Genomic DNA, 25653 nt, shown 5'->3' with positions numbered 1-25653 from the left:
AGGCGCCAATGTAAACTCAGATTTTTGGATATAAATATATAAATATGAAATCGGACACTGTGGGCTGGATTTACAAGTGTATCTTTAAAATGGTGTAAAATACATGCATGTTTGAGGAATTTTAATTATGCTGTTGAAGAGGTGGGACGCTAACGTCTCACGTACCCTAGAGAGGTTTTAAGGGTCAGATTCTGCTGGGGAAGGTTTTTATTTTTAGAACTCACAAAACAAATGTGTTAATATTGGTTTGTTTCTGTCAAACACTACTGTAAACTATAAGGATTGTGGGAGGTCTCAAGATTTTACTGATAAATGGGACAAAATAACATGTCAAGAGGGATGGGCCTGATTTTGTATACAAAAGGTGCTCCTGATCGCCAGTGATACAACAATTCTAGTTGTAAAAAAAGATAAAAAATCTATTCCTGTGCTTTTGTAGTTTATTAGGGTTACGTTTTTTTTCAAGTAGCAAAATAATTCACTCACCTAGCTGTAGCAGATCAGGCTGACTAGCCTAAATACATTTCCCAGAGCTTGAATCACCCACCTAATGGTGAAACGATTGTTTTTACACCCGTCGGACTTGGTGTGCAGGCCCTTAGGCATCTCTGAAAGTTTTCAATTGAACTGAATTGATAGATTGTAAATCCAGGATTAGCATGAGTATACGATGTTAGACACAAAATGACAAAAATAACCACACTACTCATTTCACAATAGAATCTTCATGTTTAATACAATAAAAGTGTGTTAACATAGGCATTCATTTGATGTGAAGTAATTTAAACATTGTATTGCCCCAGATTCAAAGGGGGCTGCAGAGTATGGCAATATTTAGTAAATTCACAATAAAAACATTTTTTGGGTGGGGGGGATTCGTCTCCCTATACTATATATTCATTTTTCCAAATCTTTTAAAATATATTAATGAGGACAATAGCATTTAACACCGGAAAGCATTAAAAAGTTACTTCTAAAAATATGATTTATTCCCTTAAATTCCATTCCAAAACAAGTGGAGCTAACACTCCTTTCAATACAGCATGGGCACTACATCACTGATAAGAGATTCATGTGTCGAGAGGATTCAAGAGTGCCATCTGTGTGATTGACAGGTATGTGTAAAATGTCTACTTGGTCGCCAGCGTACTGTTCACTACTGTGGTTCATAGAAATATTGTGTAATCAGGTTAAAAAAAATAGAGAAAAGAATGACTGATGCAATAAAACTAAGATGGGGGGGGGGGGAGAACAGCAAAGCTAGCACCGGATGTTTTCCCAAAGTTACTAGCAATCTATGGTAGCAATCCTGTAAATTGCACTGGAACGTTGCAGCAACATTGGAAGAATGCAGTGTGCGAATTGGGACATGTGAATGATATTACTGGTGGTGACAAGTGTTAGCTGCCTCTGCAGATGACAGAGTATTTCTGACTTTGGGACAAACATGCAGTGAATATGCCATGACAACCTTAAATATGTATATGTGTGCTTTTGAAGGCCACCAAAGTGCTGTCAATTGAAGGTATTAATGATCAAATGTATGTGACTATTGGACACTCAAACCATTTATCAATTGTCATGAGAATAACATTCAACAATCGTTTTGTGTTTCAGTTGAATCAACTTTCATACATTTCACGTATGTAAAATGTTAATGAATTTGATTTTAATTTAATTGATGGACAACGCAAGGTGCCTTTAACCGTGGTAATAACTGTGACGGTTTACCACACTGATATACAGTGAAACAATATGGTCATTTGTGCTTTGAGACCAAATTCAATTCACTTATCACATGGACTTCCTCCATTTTGACAAACAAATTCAGGCATACATCATTTTACAAGCAACGAAATGAGTGAATTTGTAGGCCAACATAAAGGGGTCTTTCAAAAGACAAGTTAAATTATCCTTGGCCATTGATAAGAAGACATTGATAACAAGCCATATATTGATAATGTATACCAAACATTAGGAACACCTTACTAATATTGAAGTTGCCCTCAGAACAGTTTATTGGGGCATGGACTCCACAAGGTGTCGAAAGCATTCCACAGGGATGCTGGCCCATGTTGACTCCAATGCTTCCATAGTTGTCAAGTTGGCTGGATGTCCTTTGGGTGGTGGACCATTCTTGTAAAAAAAAACAGCAGCGTTGCAGTTCTTCACACAAACCGGTGCGAAGGCACCTACTACCATACCCCGTTTAAAGGCGCTTAAATCTTTTGTCTTGCCCATTCACCCTCTCAATGGAACACATGCACAATCCATGTCTCAATTGTCTCAAGGCTTAAAAATCCTTCTTTAGCCCGTCTCCTCCCCTTCATATATGTGGATTTAACTAATCAATAAGGGATCATTGGATTCACCTGGTCAGTCTATGTCGTGGTGTTCTTAATGTTTTGTATACTCAGTGTAAATACATTGACTCCGGTGGATAAAGTTAGAATGACAAGCAATAAAAGTTGTCTTTTGCTTTACTGACAGCTTCATCATCTTCAACCTAATGAATAAATGTATGTACATATAAACTGGCAAAATCTCAAATCCTCCTTGCTTGTGGTATGATGGAACATTTCCTGTACCCTTGACCAAAATCCACATAAAACATTTGTTTTTCTTTTTTTCTTCATGCAACAGATTAGCACTCTTTCCTGACAATTGTGCCAGTGAAACTCAAAGAAATCCACAAAAAATAAATCTCACTCACAAAGAAACCTGAGGATGACAGTAAAATGTAATCTTTGACAGTCACTGCTGGGAGTGCATTCTTGGTATGAATAGTTAAATTATTCGTACTTGACTTTGTTACCGCTGTTACATGGGGTCAAATGACAAGTGATTGCTCTTTGAGAGAGACCTAATCCCTTTTGAGGATGAATGATATTATAAAAACATTAAGACAAATAGCCAAAAATGTAATTGTACATTTTCCAGCCGCTACCCTCCTGGGTCAGTTGAAATTCAGCATATTGCCGTGATCTTTCATAAGGTGCTTTTAAACTGACCCGTATGCTACTGCAATAAGCTAGTCCCCTCTAATAGTCTGATGTCCTTACACATCACAGCATTTTGACTTAATGAGACACGGCTCTCCCAACCAACTAGGATCCTTACAGCTTAAGGGAATGTTTTATCTGGTTTCCGTGTGGTTCTATAACATCATCAGCAAATAATCCCCAAACACTTGTAGAACGTTTTAGTAGAACGTTCAAGTACGATTGTTTCATAAACGTTCTCACAAGTGGCCGTGTCCAATTATCCATACTTGCGTTCTAAATATAAGGCATTTTGGGTATGCGAAAAAAATTACGTTTTATATTATGTGAAATTTAGTATGCTTTAAAATGCCAAGATGTCATACTTATTTCAGCTTATTATTTCAGAATTTGCTGCACACGACTTAGTAAGAGAACCGTCTTTCGAGACCCACGTGTCTGACAACAGCTGATAATGGCAGTGCTCAACGCAATTGCGAATTAGATTAGGCATTCTTAGTAGGATGAGCGTAGTATGCTGAGATGTGTTGCTTACTGCATTTGTTTTTACTGAACAGTACGTTCTAAATAGTATGTAGTACGATCAGTACACAGTATGCAGCTTGAGTAGTAGGCAAGCCAGTTTTCAGACATAGCCAATGTCTCTGGAAATCTACTACTTCATGTCAAGAAATGCACCCTTCCCTCCAAAACTAAAATAAATGCCCCGAGGCATAAATAATGTTAGCTGGGATCTTGGCCAATCAATCAAATGCTTGTATGCATGTCCAAATTTGGACAAGCTGGAAAATGAACAAGAACATGTTCAGATATTACAGATTTCAGATACAACTGATTCCTAACATTTTAACAACCCTACAGAACTGGCAGCAAATTTCCCGGGTCAGTAAAATAACATGGATATTTCACACAGCCTGTTGACAAAAACCAGATCAAATGTGACATCATTATTCCTCGGAATAACCTGAAGAGGAGGCAAGTATCACCACCAACACATGAACGCAGCGTGCCACTGTAGAAATTGATTTGGAGAGCTTGTTTTGTGCCCAGCTACGTGCAAAACGGCATTCTCTCCCAAACCGCGCAGCATCCTGCTGGACCTGGATCAACCCTGAATTTTTCGACCGCTCGGTTAGTGCGTGGTTTAGTTAGTCTCGTCAGTCTGTCAGTCAGTGGTCAATGACGGTCAGTTAAAATACAGCTCCTTGGTCAGCATGGAGACCACGCAGGGGATCTGCTTCTTCTCGCTGAAACGTGGGTCCTCGGACCAGGACTCGAAGCTGGTGGCCACCATGTAGTTCACACGTGTGAGGATCTGCATGATCTCCAGCTGCTTACCAAACTCATTGAGGACGTTGCAGAGAGCCTGGACAAACCAGGAGCCGCGCCCAGGGTTCCTCCACGAATAGTACCCTGGAAGAGTAGTTGCGTCACTCTCTCCAACTGGCACTGATGCGCGCACACACACTTTACAAGCGCACATACAGATTCTCTCACACAGTAACAAACACACTGAACACATGTGAAAACAACTGGATAGTGGATGTGCGTTACCAGCTACCATGGTTGATTGGAACAACCAGGGTGTGAGGTAGAGATGGTGGCTGTGGGATTTCTGTCAGACTATCGGTGCAAGGAACATTTAGGAGCGGGCGAACTAGTTTAGCTGGAAATGTACAGGAATGCTGTGGGTTACCTGGCACGGTGGAGTAGGCAAAAAGGAAATCTGCCTCGACAGGAATCTTGTGCCTGGGATTTGCATCCGTTTCCAGGGTATCATTGGGGGGCCCGGAATCAGTCTGTATGCCATCATCGAACTCAGAACCTCGACAAGCCTGGTGAATCAAATGTTGAGATCAGGAATATATTTTTCAAGGACCTAGTAAAAAGTGCAGTATGTCTTATTAAGTTCTACAAATACGGCTGTATAGTTAGTAATCTGTCCATCAAGAAAAACAACAGTCACCTTGCATATAAATGGGATACCCATAACCATAATCTATATAGATTTCTAAAAAATAAGAGGGCCTGGAATTCAGCCTTGTGGAACAGCATCAATTATTTACAAGTCCTTTTTATTTCAAAACACTGGCATAAATGCACAGCTCACTTACAGACATTGGGTAAACTATCTAGTTTGCCCTATGACCTAATACTCTTCAACTCAAATAAATTCTAAAATCTCAAAACATATGAAAAAGAAAATCAGCATCTTGTATTCTAGGGTTAGACAACCTTTCACGTTCTGGTTCCAACCAGGTGCCAACTGACAATATTTAACCATGATTAATCATCTACCTCTTCTATAAGGTTAGGGAGCTAAGCTCAACAATAAATGCTTTAATCAAGCCTAGCTAGAACAAAAGCCTGGGTTTTGTGAAGCTGCCCAGCCCAGTGTTGGCTTTGGCCCTCACCTGGATGAAGAAGAGTTTGGGCTTGCCCACTAGACTCTTGCACATGTCACCCCTGAAGAGTGAGGTCATGCTCTTGATGGGCATGGCTCCGTCAGTGCCATAGATCATACCCTCCTCACCGTGACTCAGCAGGATGCAGGCAAAGCAGGAGCTGTCGCTGTGGTCCTCCTCTGAGGCTAGGACACACACACACACACACACTTTTAAAATTGCAATAGGCTTAAATAAACGTTTTAAATGCATTGCCATTCCCAGTTTCCTATTTATTGTCACCATTATTTATGTGGGATGTTAATAAAAAGTAAGTACATGGTTGCAAAAAAGGCTAAATAGCTACTTCGATATACAGGCGAGGAGAAACCAGGGGATTTAAGCAATAGCACTAGGGCTGTCCCCGACTAAAAAAGAATCTTCGTCAACCAAGAATCAACTGTTCTTTCGACCAATCGACTGGCCCACATTTTCAAATGTGTATCTTTCCATATATAGACCCAACCTTTGTGTAAAAAAAAAAAAAAAGAAGCTTAAATAATTAAGACACACAAATGACTAGAGGGAGTCCGACTGCAATTGATTTGATTGTGGAGGGCCTGGCTCAGACTTGCAGCGCTGTGGTAAAAAGCGCTGTGTATTTATTTTTTATTTTTAAGACAGTGAGTGACTGTGACTAGAACTCATTGTCTCTCTCTCCTGTAAGCATTGCATGCACGTGACCAATAGGGCCTGACCTATAGCCCATCATAATAACATCAATAAATTGGTTATATCAAACTCTGAACACGTAACACGTGACAGCAAAATGGATGCAGACGTGACAAATAAACTAAACGGCGGAATGTTTACTGGTTTCTCAGGAGGTAAAAAGGGAATCTGTGGAGTAAATGTGACTAGTTGTAGAAAATACTGGAGATGAAGAAAAAGGAGCAAGCTCTGTGTGCATATTACGTGTGCCAAACAGGTGCTGTTAGGTTACAATATAATTTTTCTGACCGCTTGAAACAATTACACACAAAATAAGTGTACCAGAGTCTGTTGTAACGTTTTTTGTAAAAACTTTAACACAGTAAAGACTGTTTTTAGTCGCATTCATTAAAAAGTACAATCTTTGTCCCCCATGTGCAGTGGCAAACCGTAGTCTGGCTTTTTTATGGCGGTTTTGGAGCAGTGGCTTCTTCCTTGCTGAGCGGACTTTCAGGTTATGTCGATATAGGACTCGTTTTACTGTGGATATAGATACTTTGGTACCCGTTTCCTCCAGCATCTTCACAACGGTCCTTTGCTGTTGTTCTGGGATTGATTTGCACTTTGCACTTTTCGCACCAACGTACGTTCATCTCTAGGAGACAGAACGCGTCTCCTTCCTGAGAGGTATAGCGGCTGCGTGGTCCCATGGTGTTTATACTTGGGTACTATTGTTTGTACAGATGAACGTGGTACCTTCAGGCGTTTGGAAATGGCTCCCAAGGATGAACCAGACTTGAGGTCTCCAATTCTCTTTTCTGATTTCTTTTGATTTTCCAATGATGTCAAGCAAAGAGGCACTGAGCTTGAATGTAGGCCTTGAAATACATCCACAGGTACACCTCCAATTGACTCAAATGATGTCAATTAGCCTCTCAGAAGCTTCTAAAGCCATGACATCATTTTCTGGAATTTTCCAAGCTGTTTAAAGGCACAGTCAACTTAGTGTATGTAATCTTCTGACCCACTGGAATTGTGATACAGTGAATTATAAGTGAAATAATCTGTCTGTAAACAATTGATGTAAAAATGACTTGTGTCATGCACAAAGTAGATGTCCAAACCGACTTGCCAAAACTATAATTTGTTAACAAGAAATTTGTGGAGTGGTTGAAACACGAGTTTTAATGACTCCAACCTAAGTGTATGTAAACTTCTGACTTCAGCTGTACATGGATGATTTATAAAGCCAGGCACATTTAACAGTCAGGCTGTTGATTATAGACCTAATTATGTTGGGGTTTCCTCTCTCCTCACTTTTCTAAGACAATTAAGGCAAGGGCTGTTTTCTCGTCTCCTAACTCCACTGGTTAACTTTGCTATTATGCACATAGCAACATGGTCTAGGAAAAGGCGCCATTTCAACAGCGCACTGATGTGCTTCAGAACCAACGCGGGAGAAAGCGCATTTGTTCTAAAATAATGTCACATTTGGTGTTGCGCCATTGTTCTTACATAATATGACCATATACAATTTCAGTAGCGCATGTTTTAGTCTGATGGACTGTGCCATCCCCACGGTCTCCACAAATGGATCAGTCCGGTCTGATTCGCGCCTGTCTGAGTGGTGTCTTGTACACCATTATTATAAATCAAAAACAAATTCTACTGCTCGTCTAAAGAAATCTCGTCGACCAACAGCCAATTGACCAGTCGACTAAATTGGGTCAGCCCTAAACAGCACTAATTTGATAGTGTTTGATAGTGTTTGAAAATGTATTCACTGGAACAGTAGGGGGGGGGGGGGCGACAGCGAGACAGGTTACTCTGTCTCGCTGTCGCGAGATGATGTAAGGCCTACGGACAATATGTACTCAGTGTGTTACTCACCCTCTCGGAGAAGACGCTCCATCTTCTCACACGTCTGGTCGTTGTAGATGCAGACGTCGAAGCCCAGGCTCTTAAAGCACTTAAACAATTCGCCTGCGTCTCGATCCGTGCCATTGCGGACATTCATCCCTGACAGACAATATGAACAGCATTCACTGTACTCTACATGTACAGTATATAGCTTACGCAGTGTTATACAATAGGCCACTAAAATCAAGCTATATCTAATGGCAGGGCTCCAGGCTAACATTTTTTTCTATAATTTGGTCGCACCCAAAAAATATACAAAATTGCAGCGTCGCGCAATAGAAACAATAAGAGTAATCACCTTATAAAGTCATTAAAGTCTTTCAAGATGTTTAATAGAATACTGAGATGTTAGATGTAACAACTTATTTATTGAATACTATGTCCAATCAGGAATGTATGATTCAAGACATTTTGATATGCAACCTAATCCAGTGATTGTCATGAATTTCGAGTTGACAATTCTGTATTTAAGAAAATATATATTTTACTATCAAAATAGGCTTTCAGAAAGCTGAGACCCTCTTCTCTTTAACAGGTAGTTACTTCCAAAGCTGCGTTTTTCCCCCGCAATTGCATTTTGAAATGTTACACAATCAGAATGCATTTTTCGGGGTGCACGAGGGGGGAAGAGAGAGAATGTGCAAGGCTCCCATTACAGCAGCCGGCAGCAGTGAAACAGGCACAGTGGCAGAGCAGACACTTTCATTACAGGAATCATGACATTAATGCATGTTTGACCAAATCATAGTTTTATCCGCCCCAAAAAATGGAATGTTTTGATTGAGGTAACCAGACTAGAATGTGGGGCTCACACCGGTGTGACCAATTCAAAGTCAAAGGGTTGCAAAATGTGACTAAATGGTCTGAGTCTGGAGCCCTGAGTGGAAATGAACAATCTTATAAAGAGTAACTGTGTTACATAAATGTATTAGTGTTGTATAAGTTTAATAAAGCAGTGTGGATAATATAAAAGTGTTAGACAACCATGTATCCAAGTCAATATAAAAGGTGATGTCATACCCGTCTTTTCGTCAAAGTTCTTGTTGTTGATTATGATGCACTTGCCCACTCGCTGGTGGCTCATCTTATACTGGAATGTTGGTGAAACAATTCTGTAATGGCTTTCAGAGGAGTAGTCCTGCTCCCGCGTCTTGCCATCCTTATTCTTCTTACTGAGCAAGCCATAGGGAGAGAGAAGAAAAAAAAAGGTTAATTCGATCAAATCAAATTTTATTGGTCACACTCGGGGCTCCCAAGTGGCGCAGCGGTCCAAGGCACTGCATCTCAGTGCTAGAGGTGTCACTACAGACACCCTGGTTCAAATCCAGGTTGTATCACAACCGGCCGTGATTGGGAGTCCCATAGGGCGGCGCACAATTGGCTCAGCGTCGTCCAGATTTGGCTGGTGTAGGCCGTCATTGAAAATAATAATTTGTTCTTAACTGACTTGCCTAATTAAATAAAAGGTTTTAAAGAATAATACATATTTAGCAGATGTTATTGCGGGTGTAGCAAAATGCTTGTGTTCCTAGCTTCAACAGTATCTAACAATTCACACAAATCTAAAAGTAAAATAATGGAATTAAGAAATATATAAATATTAGATTGCTCAATGTCGGAGTGGCATTGACTGAAATACAGTAGAATAGAATACAGTATATACATATGAGTAAAGCAGTATGTAAAACATTATTTAAACATTATTAAAGTTGCCAGTGATTCCAAGTCTATGTATATAGGGCAGCAGCCTCAAGGTGCAGGGTTGCGTAACCGGTGGAAGCCGGCTAGTGATGACAAAGACGACACATACAGGTATCCATTGATACCTGGATAAATGTTTCAGGTAAAGTTACACCAAATGTATTTGAACCCATTTGATAGTGACGGACTTATGTTTGTATTACTGGCACCAACAGACCAACTTGTTTGAATAGGCCTACATCTATAACCTCCGGTAAACTCACCAAAATTCCTCTGCAAAGAAAATTTGGCATCACTTTCAAAGGGTGAATCTTAGAACAGTACACCTTCAAACAGTACCCACATAACACAGGGCATTCTTAATGAAAATACATAACACACATGCTACTGAAAAAAATATATTATTGACCCTCACTGTATTCAACATAAAACCAAGGATTTAAAAATATCAGACCTCGATATAAGAGCGAGACATCCGTAAAAACGGTATTCTTACTCGAGGCTATTTCTGGGGAAGTAGGTAGTGCCCGGCTTCCTTGAGAAAAGGCTAACTTGGCACAATTCCTTTGATTACTTCAACATTAGACACGCTAACATTTCTCAAAACATTCTGCTGACTTCAACAAATCAGGAATGCCAAAAAGACATCCAAAACACACAGAATCAAAAACATCCTTGAACCACTTACTCAGAGACCATTGAGCACGTACATTTTCAAATGAGGCATTAATGTCATGGCCAAATCTGTCGAAGTAATCCACTGGCAGGTGAATTATAAAGTTACAACATGTTCAGCTAGCTCGGGTATTAAGAAGTCATAAGTGAATCAAAGTATGTCCCCGACAGAGTAAATCTTCCCGAGTGACAATTCTCACAGACCTGTCATATTTCCATTCTTTAAAGGACCCATCCAGATAGCTAGGCCACAGTAGCCCATTGGGCTCACAATATCAGCATGTGTTCTAGAAGAGCCTAGTCATCAGGTTACCCAAGAACTGCAACAATGGGACCCCATACTCAGACACATGCGCACGTGCACGCTCACATGCACGCAGACACAGAAATGGCCAAACAGGCCATACTGTACCCCACATGTGATCCAGAACTTTTCCATAGCACCCCCACCCCCTCCCTCATGGTGCCAGAATGCCTAGCAGTGGTACGAGAGTGGGCAAAGAGCCCTGCCTCTGTGGCACTGTGGGGGTGGGTGGGGTCCCTTACCTGGGTTCCTCATTAAGCGCCACGCCACTCTGCATCTGAAATACGTTGCTCCTCTTGTCTCGCTCCTTTTTAATTATTTTTTTGGCCTTCTCCAAACCTCGAGGTGTCGATATTTTTGGGGCGTGCGGAGCGGTTGGTGTGCACTAGGATCCTGACATGCTCTCTATACTCTGAACTTGGCCTGCGTGCACTGGGGACAGGGGTGGCGCGCTGTAGCTCCCTGAGTCAGCAGTCACCACACCAAACCAGAGTTTTCTAAAGGCCTATTCAAATGACCCTGCACACTCTGTGGAGGTCAGGCAGTGCAGCACGTAGCCTTTATGGCTGCTGACAAGCACAGAATCAGCCTCTCTCACACACACACACACACATACGATTATTAACAAGCTATACTGTATGGTTATTAGCAGTTCCTGTATATGTGGTCAAACTGTATAACAGACTATAGGTTCCTGTATGGTTATAAACAGCAGACTAGCTACATCCATAAGTGGGGTAGTCTTGAAATCTCACACCTAGGGAACAGCACTAGGTCTGGGTAACATGGTGGATTTTTGGGGCCACTTTGAAAGGGGAGGGGGAAAAAAATGGGTGCTCTATAGACAGAAAATCCTCCCAACAAAATCACGAATTTCAGTATTCGGGGCTTAAATGTGAGCGGGAATTGTGCTCTTGAAAAATAACATGACAGAGACGGACGCAGATAGCTACCCAGCAAGCCGGGAACACTCCCAGGACATTAGCTAACATTCCCATTCATTTCTAGTTAGGGTTTGATCTAACATCCCACAAACATTCCAATAATGTTTTTGATAACACACTTCTTTTTTTTTTTTTTTTTTTACTAAGAAAACGTTTGACATTAAATAGGCTATCCTTGGAACATTCATCTATGACAACAACCACAGAACATTCCCCTATTATTAGGTTACGATACCATGGAACGTTATAACACAATGTTCCAGTAATGTTCTGAAAACATCATTTCCGCAACAAAAAGTGGGAGATATAGAAGTGGTTCTGAGAATGGAATGTTTTGCTGATGGAGATGCTATTGAAAACACCTATAACAACCAGCAGGGAATATTCCCACAATACTCTCAAAGTTATAGTGTGATGTTAGGACGTTCAAAAAAAAAAAGTTCCCTAAACATACTTCAGCGATCATGCCTGGATTCAATGAAATTGGTTATGAGAAAACATTACTGGAACGTTCTGCTGATGGAGACGTCATCCAAGACACCTATAACAACAAGCACAGAAACATACATATAATACTCTCGAACTTACAGAGTGATGTTATATTTGTTCCAATTATGTTCCCTCAATATACTTCAGAGATATTGCCAGAATACAATGAAAGTGGTTATTTAGAAAACAATATTGGAACCTCCCATTATGTCTATGGATGTTGCCCAACATATTGTAGCAAATCTGCCGTTCTTAAGACCAAAAAACGCTCCACCAAGGGACACCCCAATAAGTTATTCTTTAATGTTATGCTGTTACAAATAATGTTCTGAGAACATACAGTATTGATAACGGAAGTGGTTCTGAAAACATTACTGCAATGTTCTGCTAATATTGATGTATAGTGTAACATTATATGAAGTTACTTAATTTATAAGCATAGCCTACATATGGCAATTTAATCTAAAAAGAAAACATCCTTTCATTGTCAACTGCGTTTACTTTCAGCAAACTTAACGTGTAAATATTTGTATGAACATAACAAGATTCAACAACTGAGACATAAACTGAACAAGTTCCACAGACATGTGGCTAAAATAAATTGAATAATATGTCCCTGAACAAAGGAGGGGGGGGGTCAAAATCAAAAGTAACAGTCAATGCAGCTGGTGGCCACACCAGATACTAAGTACTGCAGTGCATCTCCTCCTCATGAACTGCACCAGATTAGCCAGTTCTTGCTGTGAGATGTTACCCCACTCTTCCAACAGGTCCCAGATGTGAGATCCGGGCACTTCGCTGGCCATGGCAGAACAGTGACATTCATGCTGGAGGGTCATGTCAGGATGAGCCTGCAGGAAGGGTACCACATGAGGGAGGAGAATGTCTTCCCTGTAATGCACAGCATTGAGATTGTCTGCAATGACAACAAGCTCATTCCGATGATGCTGTGACACACCGCCCCAGACCATGACGGACCCTCCACCTCCAAATCAATCCCGCTCCAGAGACAAAACCGCATCTCGTCAGTGAAGAGCACTTTTTGCCAGTCCTGTCTGGTCCAGTGACGGTGGGTGTGCCCATAGGCGACGTTGTTGCCAGTGATGTCTGGTGAGGACCTGCCTTACAACAGGCCTACAAGCCCTCAGTCCAGCCTCTCTCAGCCTATTGCGGACAGTCTGAGCACTGATGGAGGGATTGTGCGTTAATGGTGTAACTCGGGCAGTTGTTGTTGCCATCCTGTACCTGTCCCGCAGGTGTGATGTTCGGATGTACCGATCCTGTGCAGGTGTTGTTACACGTGGTCTGCCACTGAGAGGACGATCAGCTGTCCATCCTGTCTCCCTGTAGCGCTGTCTTAGGCGTCTCACAATACAGACATTGCAATTTATTGCCCTGGCCACATCTGCAGTCCTCATGCCTCCTTGCTGCATGCCTACGGCACGTTGTTTTTCAGAGTCAGTAGAAAGGCCTCTTTAGTGTCCTAAGTTTTTATAACTGTGACCTTAATTGCCTACCGTCTGTAAGCTGTTAGTGTCTTAACGTCCGTTCCACAGGTGCATGTTCATTAATTGTTTATTGAACCAGCATGGGTGTCACGCCCTGACCTTTTTATTCTCGATTTTGTAGGTCAGGGTGTGACTAGGGTGAGAAATCTATGTTTATATTTCTTTGTTGGCCGAGTATGGTTCCAAATCAGAGGCAGCTGTCTATCGTTGTCTCTGATTGGGGATCATACTTAGGCAGCCCTTTTTCCCACCTTCAGTTGTGGGATCTTGTCTTTTTGTGTTGCATGTGTTGCACTCCTAGCTTTACGTTCGTTGAGTTGTTTATTGTTTTTTGGTGGAGCATTTAATTTTAAAGAAAATGTACGCCTAACACGCTGCACCTTGGTCCTCATTTAACGACGGACGTAACAATGGAAAACAGTGTTTAAACCCTTTACAATGAAGATCTGTGAAGTTATTTGGATTTTTACGAATTATCTTGGAAAGACAGGGTCCTGAAAAAAGGACGTTTCTTTTTTTGCTGAGTTTATAAGGCTCTGGCAAGACCTATAATATTAGCACATTTTGCACCACCATACTTTACATGGCCCTTACACTGCGTACACATAGCTTATACATATAGATTAACACCTGTGGAACCAAATATTTTACCCACACACTATACACGTGCAAGGATTTCCTAAAATAGCATTATTCAGTTCATCTTTCCTTGCAGCATGCCTAAAGCACGTTCATGCAGATGAGCAGGGACCCTGGGCATCTTTCTTTTGGTGTTTTTCAGAGTCAGCAGAAAGGCCTCTTTAGTGTCCTAAGTTTCCATAACTTTGACCTTAATTGCCTACCGTCTGTAAGCCGTTAGTGTCTTAACGACCGTTCCACAGGTGCGTGTTCATTAATTGTTTATGGTTCATTGAACAAGCATGGGAAACAGTGTTTAAACCCTTTACAATGAAGATCTGTGAAGTTATTTGGATTTTTACGAAATTTGAAAGACAGGGTCCTGAAAAAGGGACGTTTCTTTTTTGCGGAGTTTACTTACGTCATAATATTTTAGTAGGCTATTGCCCAAACTTAGTTATAGCTATCTTGAGGAAGGTCATCAATGAGATTTGAACGATTTTCTACTTCCCAGCCCTGTACTTAGCACACTGCACCACCAGGATGGAGTTGATCTGTACACAAAGGCTAAGAATTTCAAGTCTCACGGCTATGTCTTAGTAGATATTTGCATATATCTATTGACACGTCACCACAATCTGGCAAGCAATAATTTCATGTTAATATACAGTACCAGTCAAAACTTTGGACACACCTACTCATTAAAGGGATTTTCTTGATTTTTACTATTTTCTACATTTTACATTTAAGTCATTTAGCAGACGCTCTTATCCAGAGCGACTTACAAATTGGTGCATTCACCTTATGATATCCAGTGGAACAACCACTTTACAATAGTGCATATAACTCTTTTAAGGGGGAGGGGGGGGGGGGGGTTAGAAGGATTACTTTATCCTATCCTAGGTATTCCTTAAAGAGGTGGGGTTTCAGGTGTCTACATTGTAGAATAACCAAAAAAAGTTACCAAAAAAGTGTTAAATCAAAATATATTTTATATTCTTCAAAGTAGCCATCCTTTGCCTTGATGACAGCTTTGCACACTCTTGGCATTCTCTCAACCAGCATCACCTGGAATGCTTTTCCAACAGTCTTGAAGGAGTTCCCACATATGCTGAGCACTTGTTGGCTGCTTTTCCTTCACTCTGCGGTCCAACTCATCAATTGGGTTGAGGTCAGGTGATTGTGGAGGCCATGTCATCTGATGCAGCACTCCATCACTCTCCTTCCTGGTCAAATAGCCATTAAGCAGCCTGGAGGTGTGTTGGGTCGTGATAGTGATGATCATCCCACTAAGCCCAAACCATATGAGATGGCGTATCGCTGCAGAATGCTGTGGTAGCCATGCTGGTTCAGTGTGGCTTGAAGTTTAAATAAATCACAGACAGTGTCACCAGCAAAGCACCCCCACACCATCACACCTCCTCCTCCATGCTTCACGGTGGGAACCACACATGTGGAGATCATCCGTTCATCTACTCTGCGTCTCACAAAGACACAACGGTTGGAACCAATCAGACCAAATGACAGATTTCCACCACCGGTTTCCATTGCTCGCAAGTCTCTTCTTCTTATTGGTGTCCTTTAGTAGTGGTTTCTTTGTAGCAATTCAACCACGAAGGCCTGATTCACAGTCTCTTCTGAACAGTTGATGTTAAGACGTGTCTGTTACTTGAACTCTGTGAAGCATTTATTTGGGCTGCATTTATTTGGGCTTGTACTTGTAATTTTGCAAACTGCACTTGAAGAAACTTTTAAAGTTCTTTAAATGTTCCTTATTGACTGACCTTTATGTCTTAAAGTAATGATGGACTGTCGTTTCTCTTTGCTTATTTGAGCTGTTCTTGCCATAATATGGACTTGGTCTTTTACCAAATAGCACTATCTTCTGTATACAACCCCTACCTTGTCACAAAACAACTGACTGGCTCAAACGCATTAAGAAGGAAAGAAATTCCACAAATTAACTTTTAACAAGGCACACCTGTTAATTGAAATGTATTCCAGGTGACTACCTCATGAAGCTGGTTGAGAGAATGCCAAGCTGTCATCAAGGCAAAGGGTGGCTACTTTGAACAACCTCAAATATACAATATAATTTGATTTGTTTAATACTTTTTTGGTTACTACATGATTCCATGTGTGTTATTTCATAGTTTTGATATCTTCACTATTATTCTACAATGTAGAAAATAGTAAAAATAAAGAAAAACCCTTGAATGAGTAGGTGTGTCCAAACTTTTGACTGGTACTGTACATTTGTACGGAAGTCGAAACATCTAAACTTGACATGATCTGAAAAGGACTGGTGAAAGTAAAAAGTAAGAGGACACACTTTAGCTCCAGTCCTGTGGTACAGTGGATTAGTTCCATGCATGGTTAAAACGCCAAAGGTCACAGATGCAACTGGGGAACAAACCTATAGTTACATTTTACATTTACATTTAAGTCATTTAGCAGACGCTCTTATCCAGAGCGACTTACAAATTGGAAAGTTCATACATATTCATCCTGGTCCCCCCCGTGGGAAATGAACCCACAACCCTGGCGTTGCAAGCGCCATGCTCTACCAACTGAGCCACACGGGACCTAGTTTAAGTCGGAAGTTTACATACACCTTAGCCAAATACATTTAAACGCAGTTTTTCACAATTCCTGACATTTAATCCTGGTAAGAATTGACACAGCCGAGAAACGGGGGTTTCGTGAGTTGGTGCGAACACTCGACCCAAGGTACCAAATGCAAATTGAAATGTGACACGTATTAATGCCAAAATAACTTGCAAACAAAATTTAGGCCTAAAATATATATATATATTTTTGGGGTCTTGTCTGTTTTGCAACTATAGTTTAAGTGTTTTCTATTTACATTTTTAGATTTTATACATTAATATTTTGTTAAATGCTTAATTGAAAATTTGCACAAAGGTTCTAAATTAAATGAGAAATAATCAAATATGAGTAAGTACATTTTATTTGTTGAGTATAATTCAAAATGTAAAAGAGGCCTTTACATGTGGTCATTTTATATAAACTATTTATTAATTGAATTTACAGAAAATGTGCTATATCAATATGTATCTTTATATGAAATGAACTATATCGGGATATGAGATTTTGGCCATATCACCCAGCCCTACTGTGAAGCATTTATTTGGGCTGCAATCTGATGTGCAGTTAACTCTAATGAACTTATCCTCTGCAGCAGAGGTAACTCCGGGTCTTCCATTCCTGTGGCGGTCCTCATGAGACCCAGTATCATCATAGCGCTTCATGGTTTTTGCGACTGCACTTGAAGAAACTTTCAAAAATGTCTTGAAATTTTCCAGATTGACTGACCTTCATGTCTTAAAGTAATGATGGACTGTCGTATAAAATGTGGCCTAACTGAATCTTTAAAATTCCTTCAACATAGCATCTTATGCAAATAAAACACCATCAAAATTTTAAGGCTTTAAAAAGGGGCAATCTGGGATTGGTACATCCATTTTATTTTATTTTAAATTATGCCAAAGTTTAGGGTCATTTTCACTTCGCCCTCCATTGTTTCTTTTCCCATTTTCTAAATCTCCAAATAACAATCTGTGCATGTGCTACAAACCCAGGCCCAGATTTCAATACCCCAGGTAGATTATACGAGTGCAAGATGGAATGTTGTGTTAGTGTAGCTGTGAGATGACTTGTTGAGGTTTATCATAAAAGTTACTGACCTAATGTATTTGAGTTATGTGAAACTGAAAAATATTGTAAAATGTAAAATCTCCATTGAGCATGAAGTGGACTTAATCTGGATCTAGGAAATGGCCTCAAGGGTGTAACCTTTATACTGCTGGAGGAACTGACACTTCTCAATCTCATTTTTTAAAAATGTTTATGAGCATGCTGTACTTAAAGTGATTGAACCTTCCATTTTGGACTCGACGTGTCAATGTCGAGTCTTTCCTAATATTGAGTTGCACCCCCCCCTTTGCCCTCAGAGTAGCCTCAATTAGTCAGGGCATGGACTCTACAAGGTGTTGAAAGCTTTCCACAGTGATGCTGGCCCACATTGACTCCAATGCTTCCCAGTTGTGTCAAATTGGCTGGATGTCCTTCGGGTGGTGGACCATTCTTGATACACACAGGAAACTTGAGTGTGAAAAACCCTGCAGCGTTCCAGTTCTCGACACAAACTGGTGCGCCTAGCACCTTAAAAAAAAGAATCACCTTTAATTAACTAGGCAAGTCAGTTCAAAACAAATTCTTATATAAAATGACAGCCTACCAGGGAACAGTGGGTTAACTACCTTGTTCAGGGGCAGAACGACAGATTTGTACCTTGTCAACTCGGGGATTCGATCCAGTAAACGAAACACTCTAACCACTAAGCTACCTGCCGCCCCAGGCACCTATTACCGTACCCCGTTCAAAGGCACGAATCTTTTGTCTTGTCCATTCACCCTTTTAACGGCACACACACAATCCATGTCTCAATTGTCTCAAGGCTTATAAATCCTTCTTTAACCTGTGTCCTCCCCTTCATCCATACTGATTGAAGTGGATTTGGTAAGTGAACGATACTTTCTGAAGGCTCTGTATAATCAATACACAACTTCCAAGGAGTAGGGTATTTGATGCAAACATAAAAGTATAACTTTTCCATTGTAGACATTTACATATTCACATTCACTCGTGGAAGGCAATTAGGCCCTGGCCAGCAAACAAAATCTCTTGCGTCATTTTGTAAATGATTGTCATTTAGTCTACCGATTTGAAAAGACAAAATGTTTTTACTCTCTTATTGCACACTCTGCATGGCTCGAGAACAATGACGTGAAAAATTGTGTACAACGTCACGTGTTTCGAGGACCCTTTTTGGCTCTAGCGCTACTTTCAAAACAACTGTCTTAAAAGTATTTTTAAAACTCTGCAGCATCCCTTTCAGACAGTCATGCACTTACATGATTTTGTATGCATGTGTGGGTTCTAATTGTATGTCTCAAAGTACTTCAACTAGGCCTAGAAGTACTGTAGTTGATTCGGCCACATTATTTGAAAATACTAAAATACACAGAAAATAAGTATTTACAATACAAATACTTAAATATGCAAGTATTTGAACACAGGTCTGTTTAATTGCGCATAACCTGCACTGAAAGCAGTAGATACGGTTTGTAGCGCCCCCCTGTGGTGAACATTATTTGAAGAGGGGGAATCACATATCATACATGGTTCTTCCCTCTTCACTAATGTATTGAAACACTAATTATATATATTTTTTTCATTTCCACCAACAGACTTTCAATAGTCTGAACATTAACACTCTTAAATGTTATGTTTCTACTTTTTTTAATAGGCTGTTCCTGATTCTGGCTGTTGGTCGACCGTTAAATATCGGTCCGAAAAGTCTGTTAATTGAATTTCATTCATGTTTTTATAGTTCATTTTACATGCTTAGACAGGCATAATATCTTAAGATTATAAATGCCTTATGAGTTAAGTACAACTGTCCTACCTTAAAACCCAAAATGTAAGATTGTATAGCTTAAATCCATTGTTTATGTATAGCTTCAAAATATGATTATAGTCAGTCCTTGCATGTACTGTATAGCTCCGCCAGGGTAAGACTGTTGAAACATGCACCTCTTTCATGTCTTTTGGACAAGGTACTCACAGTCCAAAGAGGAGGAATCTTCCCTTTCGGTCAGGTTTGGCATCTGTTGCATCTTCAAGCTCCACGACTTCTCCCTCTAGCTGAGTAACATCAGGTTCTTCTGCCGCCATCTATGTCACACACACAAAACATCAGCCAATTTATATAAACAGACATGATATAATATAAATTATATTTCTTACATGGCTCCAGCTGGGCCTATTCATTAAAGCTACATTCCAGGATTCTAAAAAAACAACAACAAAAAAACTGAATCCCCGCCACTTGGAATACAGCTGAGAGATGGGGTCAGGGAAATGTAATCTCTGCTAAATTCCTAGCAAGTGCTCTAGATACAAGGACGGACAGTCTTTGACATCCAAGATAGGTTTAATCCGATGAGTCCCACCGTTGCACCAGCGTGATTTACAACTTCCTACCCCTTTTCGACATTGTGTGTTTAAGATACAGACCATTAGTCTGTGTGATTTAACAGGGGCTAAGCTAGAGCAGTGTTTGTGAGACAAGGGCGGATCCCGAAGTGGCTCAGGCCGGATCTTTTTTCACAAAAACGTCTGTAGAGTCAATGGTTTGAGCTACAAACTATTAAAGCCATCTATGAATAGTTGAGACTCTCAAACACGCACGTGTAAACGTGTTTTACTCTATGATGCTCACAAGCTACACAAGCGTCTTTAGAAGTTAAGGGGTTCTTCTACATAGAAGATCATAGGAAATCCCAGGACATAAGAGTCTATAATAATCTTACAGTTGCTGTCACAAACTCCACGCTGTTGTCACTGACTAGTTGGATATTAATTTCCCACTGAGTAAACTATTTCTGTACATAAAACCAGTTTATTAGGTAGTACCGGGTCGGACCCCCCTTTGCTCCAGAATGCCAAATCCTGATTCTGCCATCAGCACGATGCAACAGGAACCGGGATTCGTCGGTCCAGGCAATTTTTTCCCCACTCCTCAATTATCCAGTGTTGGTGATCTCGTGCCCACTGGAGCCACTTCTTCTTGTTTTTAGCTGATAGGAGTGGAACCCGGTGTAGTAGTCTGCTGCAATAGCCCATCTGTGTAAAGTGCCAACGAGTTGTGCATTCTGATATGCCGTTCTGCACACCACTGTTGTACTGCAACATTATTTGTCTGTTTGTGGCCCGCCTGTTAGCTTGCATGATTCTTGCCATTCTCCTTCGACCTCTCATCAACTAGCAGTCTTTTCCCACAGGACTGCCGCTGACTGGAAGTTTCTTGTTTGTCGCACCATTCACGGTAAACCCTAGACACTGTCGTGCATTAAAATCCCAGGAGGCCGGCCGTTTGATATACTATCATACCACGCACAATGTAACTTAGAATGGGCAAAACGAGTGACCTAACGTTCAATCGAAAAGTGAATGAATGCCTCAATGCCCATCTGTCTGCTTTAAAGAGCAAGCCGCGTGACTCACTGTCTGTAGGAGCGAACCATTTTTGTGAATGGGGTGGTGTACCTAATAAACAGGCCACTGATTGTACAGCATTCATATAAATACATTTTTATCAGGTTTTGCTTTGGCGGACCTTATTTTTGTATTGACACATTTAATGATATGGATATTTAAGCTACAGAATAGATTACCATAGCTAGCTAGCTAATGTTTTATTTGCTATCGCGAACACAAGGCATTAACAAGGCCTTATCAATAGGGTTCTCAACTACAAACACTGCTTACCGGTGGGACATTGAACTACAATCCCGACGCTCTGTTAACATTTAGAAACGTCAATAATCATCGCTTGCGATACGGTTTTAGAAACATATGGTGCGCTGTAACATGGAGATATGTGCATGTGGGAACAATAATCCTAGCACTATAAAAAGGTGTGTAGTAATCAGCATCTTGATGTGGGGATGTTTTTCCATCGGAAGGGACTGGGAAACTGGTCAGAACTGAAGGAATGATGGATGGCGCTAAATACAGGGAAATTCTTGGGGGAAACCTGTTTCAGTCTTCCAGAGATTTGAGACTGGGATAGAGGTTCACCTTCCAGCAGGACAATGGCCCTAAGCATACTGCTAAAGCAACACTCGAGTGGTTTAAGGGGAAACATTTAAATGTCTTGGAATGGTCTAGTCAAAGCCCAGATCTCAATCCAATTGAGAATCTGTGGTATGACTTAAAGATTGCTGTACACCAGCGGAACCCATCCAACTTGAAGGAGCTGGAGCAGTTTTTCCTTGAAGAATGGGCAAACATCCCAGTGGCTAGATGTGCCAAGCTTATAGAGACATACCCCAAGAGACTTGCAGCTGTAATTGCTGCAAAAGGTGGCTCTACAAGTTATTGACTTTGGGGGGGTGAATAGTTCAGTTTTTATGTCTTATTTCTTGTTTCACAACAAATTATTTAATGAGCAGGCAAAAACAAATGCAGAAATATGCGTACTTTCCTTAAGAAACAATTTTCCACCACCATGCTACTAGTGGCTAAACGCTAATCCCGAATGTTATGTATCGGGTTTATCCAATCAGGTTGAAACTATCAGCCCAGGGGTTCTGTTTCTTTTACGCCTGCTGCATTAGCAGCATCTCATTAGAGGAAAATAAGACTGTTCTCAGGGCAGACCTGGTTGTAGCTAGGTATGTTTGAGTACATCAAGGACCATTTTCGCAAATATTCAACCTAGTTCACCGCAGAAACGAGGTAATTAACTACAATGACCATAATCTATTGCGCCTGTTTTTTCCCGGCTCGAACATAGATGGATACATAGATGCCTGCTATTTTAATTACACACAGACCACATGAGAGGAATGTACACAACACAATGGTGAGAGAAAGGGACAGACAGTTCGTAAAGTATGCCTTATCTACTTGAAGAACTAGTAAAATGATTATCAGACAGCTCTGCAGCAAGCTTAGGCAGGCTAGCCTAGTTAAAGAGGATGACTATAGAGTACAGTATGGGGGGCATAAGTGTCTGGCTGTTGGGCTGCTACTGCCTGAGCAGAGACGCCATGATGACTTAAGGAAATACAAATAATAAAGTCCAAATAAAAACTAAGTAATATACACCTGAAATATTGTACTATTTTATAGTAATTTCCTATTTTTATATTGATGTCTACCCAATGTGGACCTGACAGAGACAATGGAATATTTTCAATGTTTAGTAAGTTAAATATTTTGGGCTTTGGAATTTCCATTAAAAAAAACTTTATAATGCAATGAATGTTTAAGAAAGAAAAAGTGAAACCAAAATCCGTGATTAATTTTCAATAATCGAACCGACCTCAAAGCACGTACGTAAATCACTCAGCACTACATTTTACCTAACCTTAGGTGGAAAAAAACAGACTGCTACAACCTGATTTGGCTGAACGCGATACAGAACATCCGGGTTTAGCATTTAGCCACTCTAGCATGGTGGTGGGAAATGGTTTCACAAAGAACGTACGCATATTTTGCACGTTTTGAAGTTGAGGAAATCGAAGCCTATGCAGTCGAATATTTTAGGTACGAAACGAGGGATACGAATGTATTGCCGGCTGCATACAATGCATTGGTACGGTAAACTGACACGACTCAATATCGCCATCAGCCGGCCTTTGGTCTGGAAGAATGATTTAAGTCCAAAGTTTGCTGAAGTCCAAAGTTTGCAAATCCCACACCATACCAAAACCACAATTTGTCAAGCTAGAAATATCTGCTCTATATTTTGTCCAGCCAGAGTTAATTAATTTTCAGGAAAGAGCCCCCGACAGAAGTCAAGTTTTGAAGCTGGCTAGCTAGCACTGCAGTAACGTTAGTGCCACAACAAGATGATAAGCAGGACAGTACGACTTACTTTTGTTTTAAGCCGTTTGTCATCTAGGGAAATACCTTGTGTCTGTCAAAGCTGGGCAGAATATAATAACTAGTTCGCTATATAGCATAACTAGACTAATTCGTGTTCGTCAAGATGATGCACCTTCACCTTCAGCTCACCAGAAGAAAGTGAAAGTAGCGGCACAGAGTTTCTGAACATACTGATGCCGCGTTCAAAACAACTGGGGAAAATACGAGGTCAAATAATGACGTCCGTGATCTTCAGGTCGGATTCTAGAAAGAGACCCTAGTTTTTTACCTCCTAAAAAAAAAAAATTAAGAGGCCCGAGTTGCAATTCCGAGTTGGACGACCGTTCAAATCTATTTCTCTAAGTCGGAGCTGTTTTCCCCCCGACTTCTGTAGTCAGAGATTTCGGAGTTACCAGTTCTCACAGTTGTTTTGAACGCGGCATGTAACTATTTCTGAAACCATGGGCGCAACAATGTGAGACTTGCGAAACAGACCAGACCGAGGTTTGAGAAGTGAAACATTCTTCCTCAGTTGTTAATTTTCTGGTAATATAAAGGCATTATAACCTACATTCGAGCCAATGTTATTACTCCAACCAGTGTTTCGTGTTGGCTTACCCTGGCGTGACGTTTTGATAACTGCGTAAATTGCTCTCAGACAAGGGAAATTGCTCTCAGACAAGGTAAATTATATATTCGGCTGTAATTACCGACCCAAAACGAAATACTAATTAGCTGCTAATGTGGCTATCATACAGAACTACAAATCTTGTCGCAAGCTGTGACTTAATATGCTAACGCGAGCGTTGCAAAATAAATTTAAACATACATGTTATTACATTATTGCGCAACAAAGAGCGTCTGCGTTGCCAATCGCTAAAATAGGGCTTACGTCCAAACACTTAAGACACACCCTATCGCCTCAAATTAAGTGGACACTTCTGATGACGTGTCAATACTTCTGAGGAGTGTACACTTGCGAGGGAGGAGGGAATGATAAAAATATATATATATATTCACAATACAGATCAACAACTTACTTTACTACATCATACAAAACAGAACGCAGGTATTAACAAGAAAATACTAAAACATATTGTAATGACCCTGGGTTTAGAAGCGCGGAAATCGACTCTGCCGCACGAGCATGCTTTTGCGGCACAGTCGATAGCGCGCAGGACTTCGGGCTAGAAGGTCGAGGGTTCGAGACCTGCTCCCTGCCTGTTTCATTACAATACAAAAAATATAAATGAAAAAAATATTTGTAATCACACTGAAAAAATCGCATTATAATGATTCAGGAAAATGTTATTCACTAGGGATAATGTTTTAATAAGATAGTTAAATTCAATCAAATGTGTAATTTTGGTGTAGAATTTTGGAATTTTTGTTTGTGTATAAAGTATTTGCTGGTGACACTGAGTGATTTATTTAAAATTCAAGGCACACTTAAGTTGCCCCTCACTATAGCTGCACTTCGCCACATGGCAAGATTTACATTGGTCTTCTCCCTTTTAATGCTTCTATGCTCATCCTTGAAAAATGCCAGAAGGTCTGAAATGGACACCAAAGTCGACATATTGGACAAACAATATTATCTAGGCTAAGTAAAACCAAATTATGTTTTGATCTACTGCTCTGCTAACTAACTAGCTAAAGTGTAGTCAGTGACAGCTAAGACCGTGAAAGGGGACTTAAAATGTTAATGGGTGGACACAGAAGGCTGGATCGCACTGGTGAACGGTAGCTGACAGTGTCTACTAGAGATGACGTGCAGGAATTTGTAGTCTTGCTGAGGTCTTCTGTTGCAAATTAGAATTGTGCATTTTTTTGTTGTAAATTTAGGCAAATATATTGATAAACCTCACCTTGTCCAGACAGAATTACACGGTTATCAAAACGTCACGCCTGGCTAAGCCTATGTTACCGGCCTCA

At 40.5% G+C, this 25653-nt stretch overlaps 1 protein-coding gene across 5 annotated transcripts; it reads right to left on the bottom strand.

Annotated features, from left to right (window-relative positions):
- Positions 1-709: 709 nt before the first annotated feature.
- Positions 710-24500, bottom strand: casp7 (caspase 7, apoptosis-related cysteine peptidase). 5 transcript variants are annotated; one of them, XM_071346965.1, is made up of 7 exons: positions 24337-24500; positions 19907-20016; positions 9038-9189; positions 7988-8116; positions 5417-5592; positions 4699-4837; positions 710-4415 (listed from the first exon to the last, which is right to left on the bottom strand). In XM_071346965.1, the coding sequence occupies exons 2-7, from the start codon at positions 20014-20016 to the stop codon at positions 4189-4191; spliced, it is 933 nt and encodes a 310-aa protein (XP_071203066.1). In that variant the 5' UTR covers positions 24337-24500; the 3' UTR covers positions 710-4188. The 5 variants fall into 5 exon arrangements, with proteins under 5 accessions (XP_071203066.1, XP_071203065.1, XP_071203067.1 ...); XM_071346964.1 differs by lacking the exon at positions 24337-24500 and adding an exon at positions 23729-23918; XM_071346966.1 differs by lacking the exons at positions 19907-20016; positions 24337-24500 and adding an exon at positions 10940-11115.
- Between the last annotated feature and the right edge of the window lie 1153 nt (positions 24501-25653).

The sequence above is a fragment of the Salvelinus alpinus genome, chromosome 17, assembly GCF_045679555.1.
Source record: "Salvelinus alpinus chromosome 17, SLU_Salpinus.1, whole genome shotgun sequence".
Taxonomy (NCBI): domain Eukaryota; kingdom Metazoa; phylum Chordata; class Actinopteri; order Salmoniformes; family Salmonidae; genus Salvelinus; species Salvelinus alpinus.
This window is presented reverse-complemented; position numbering and strand designations above follow the sequence as displayed.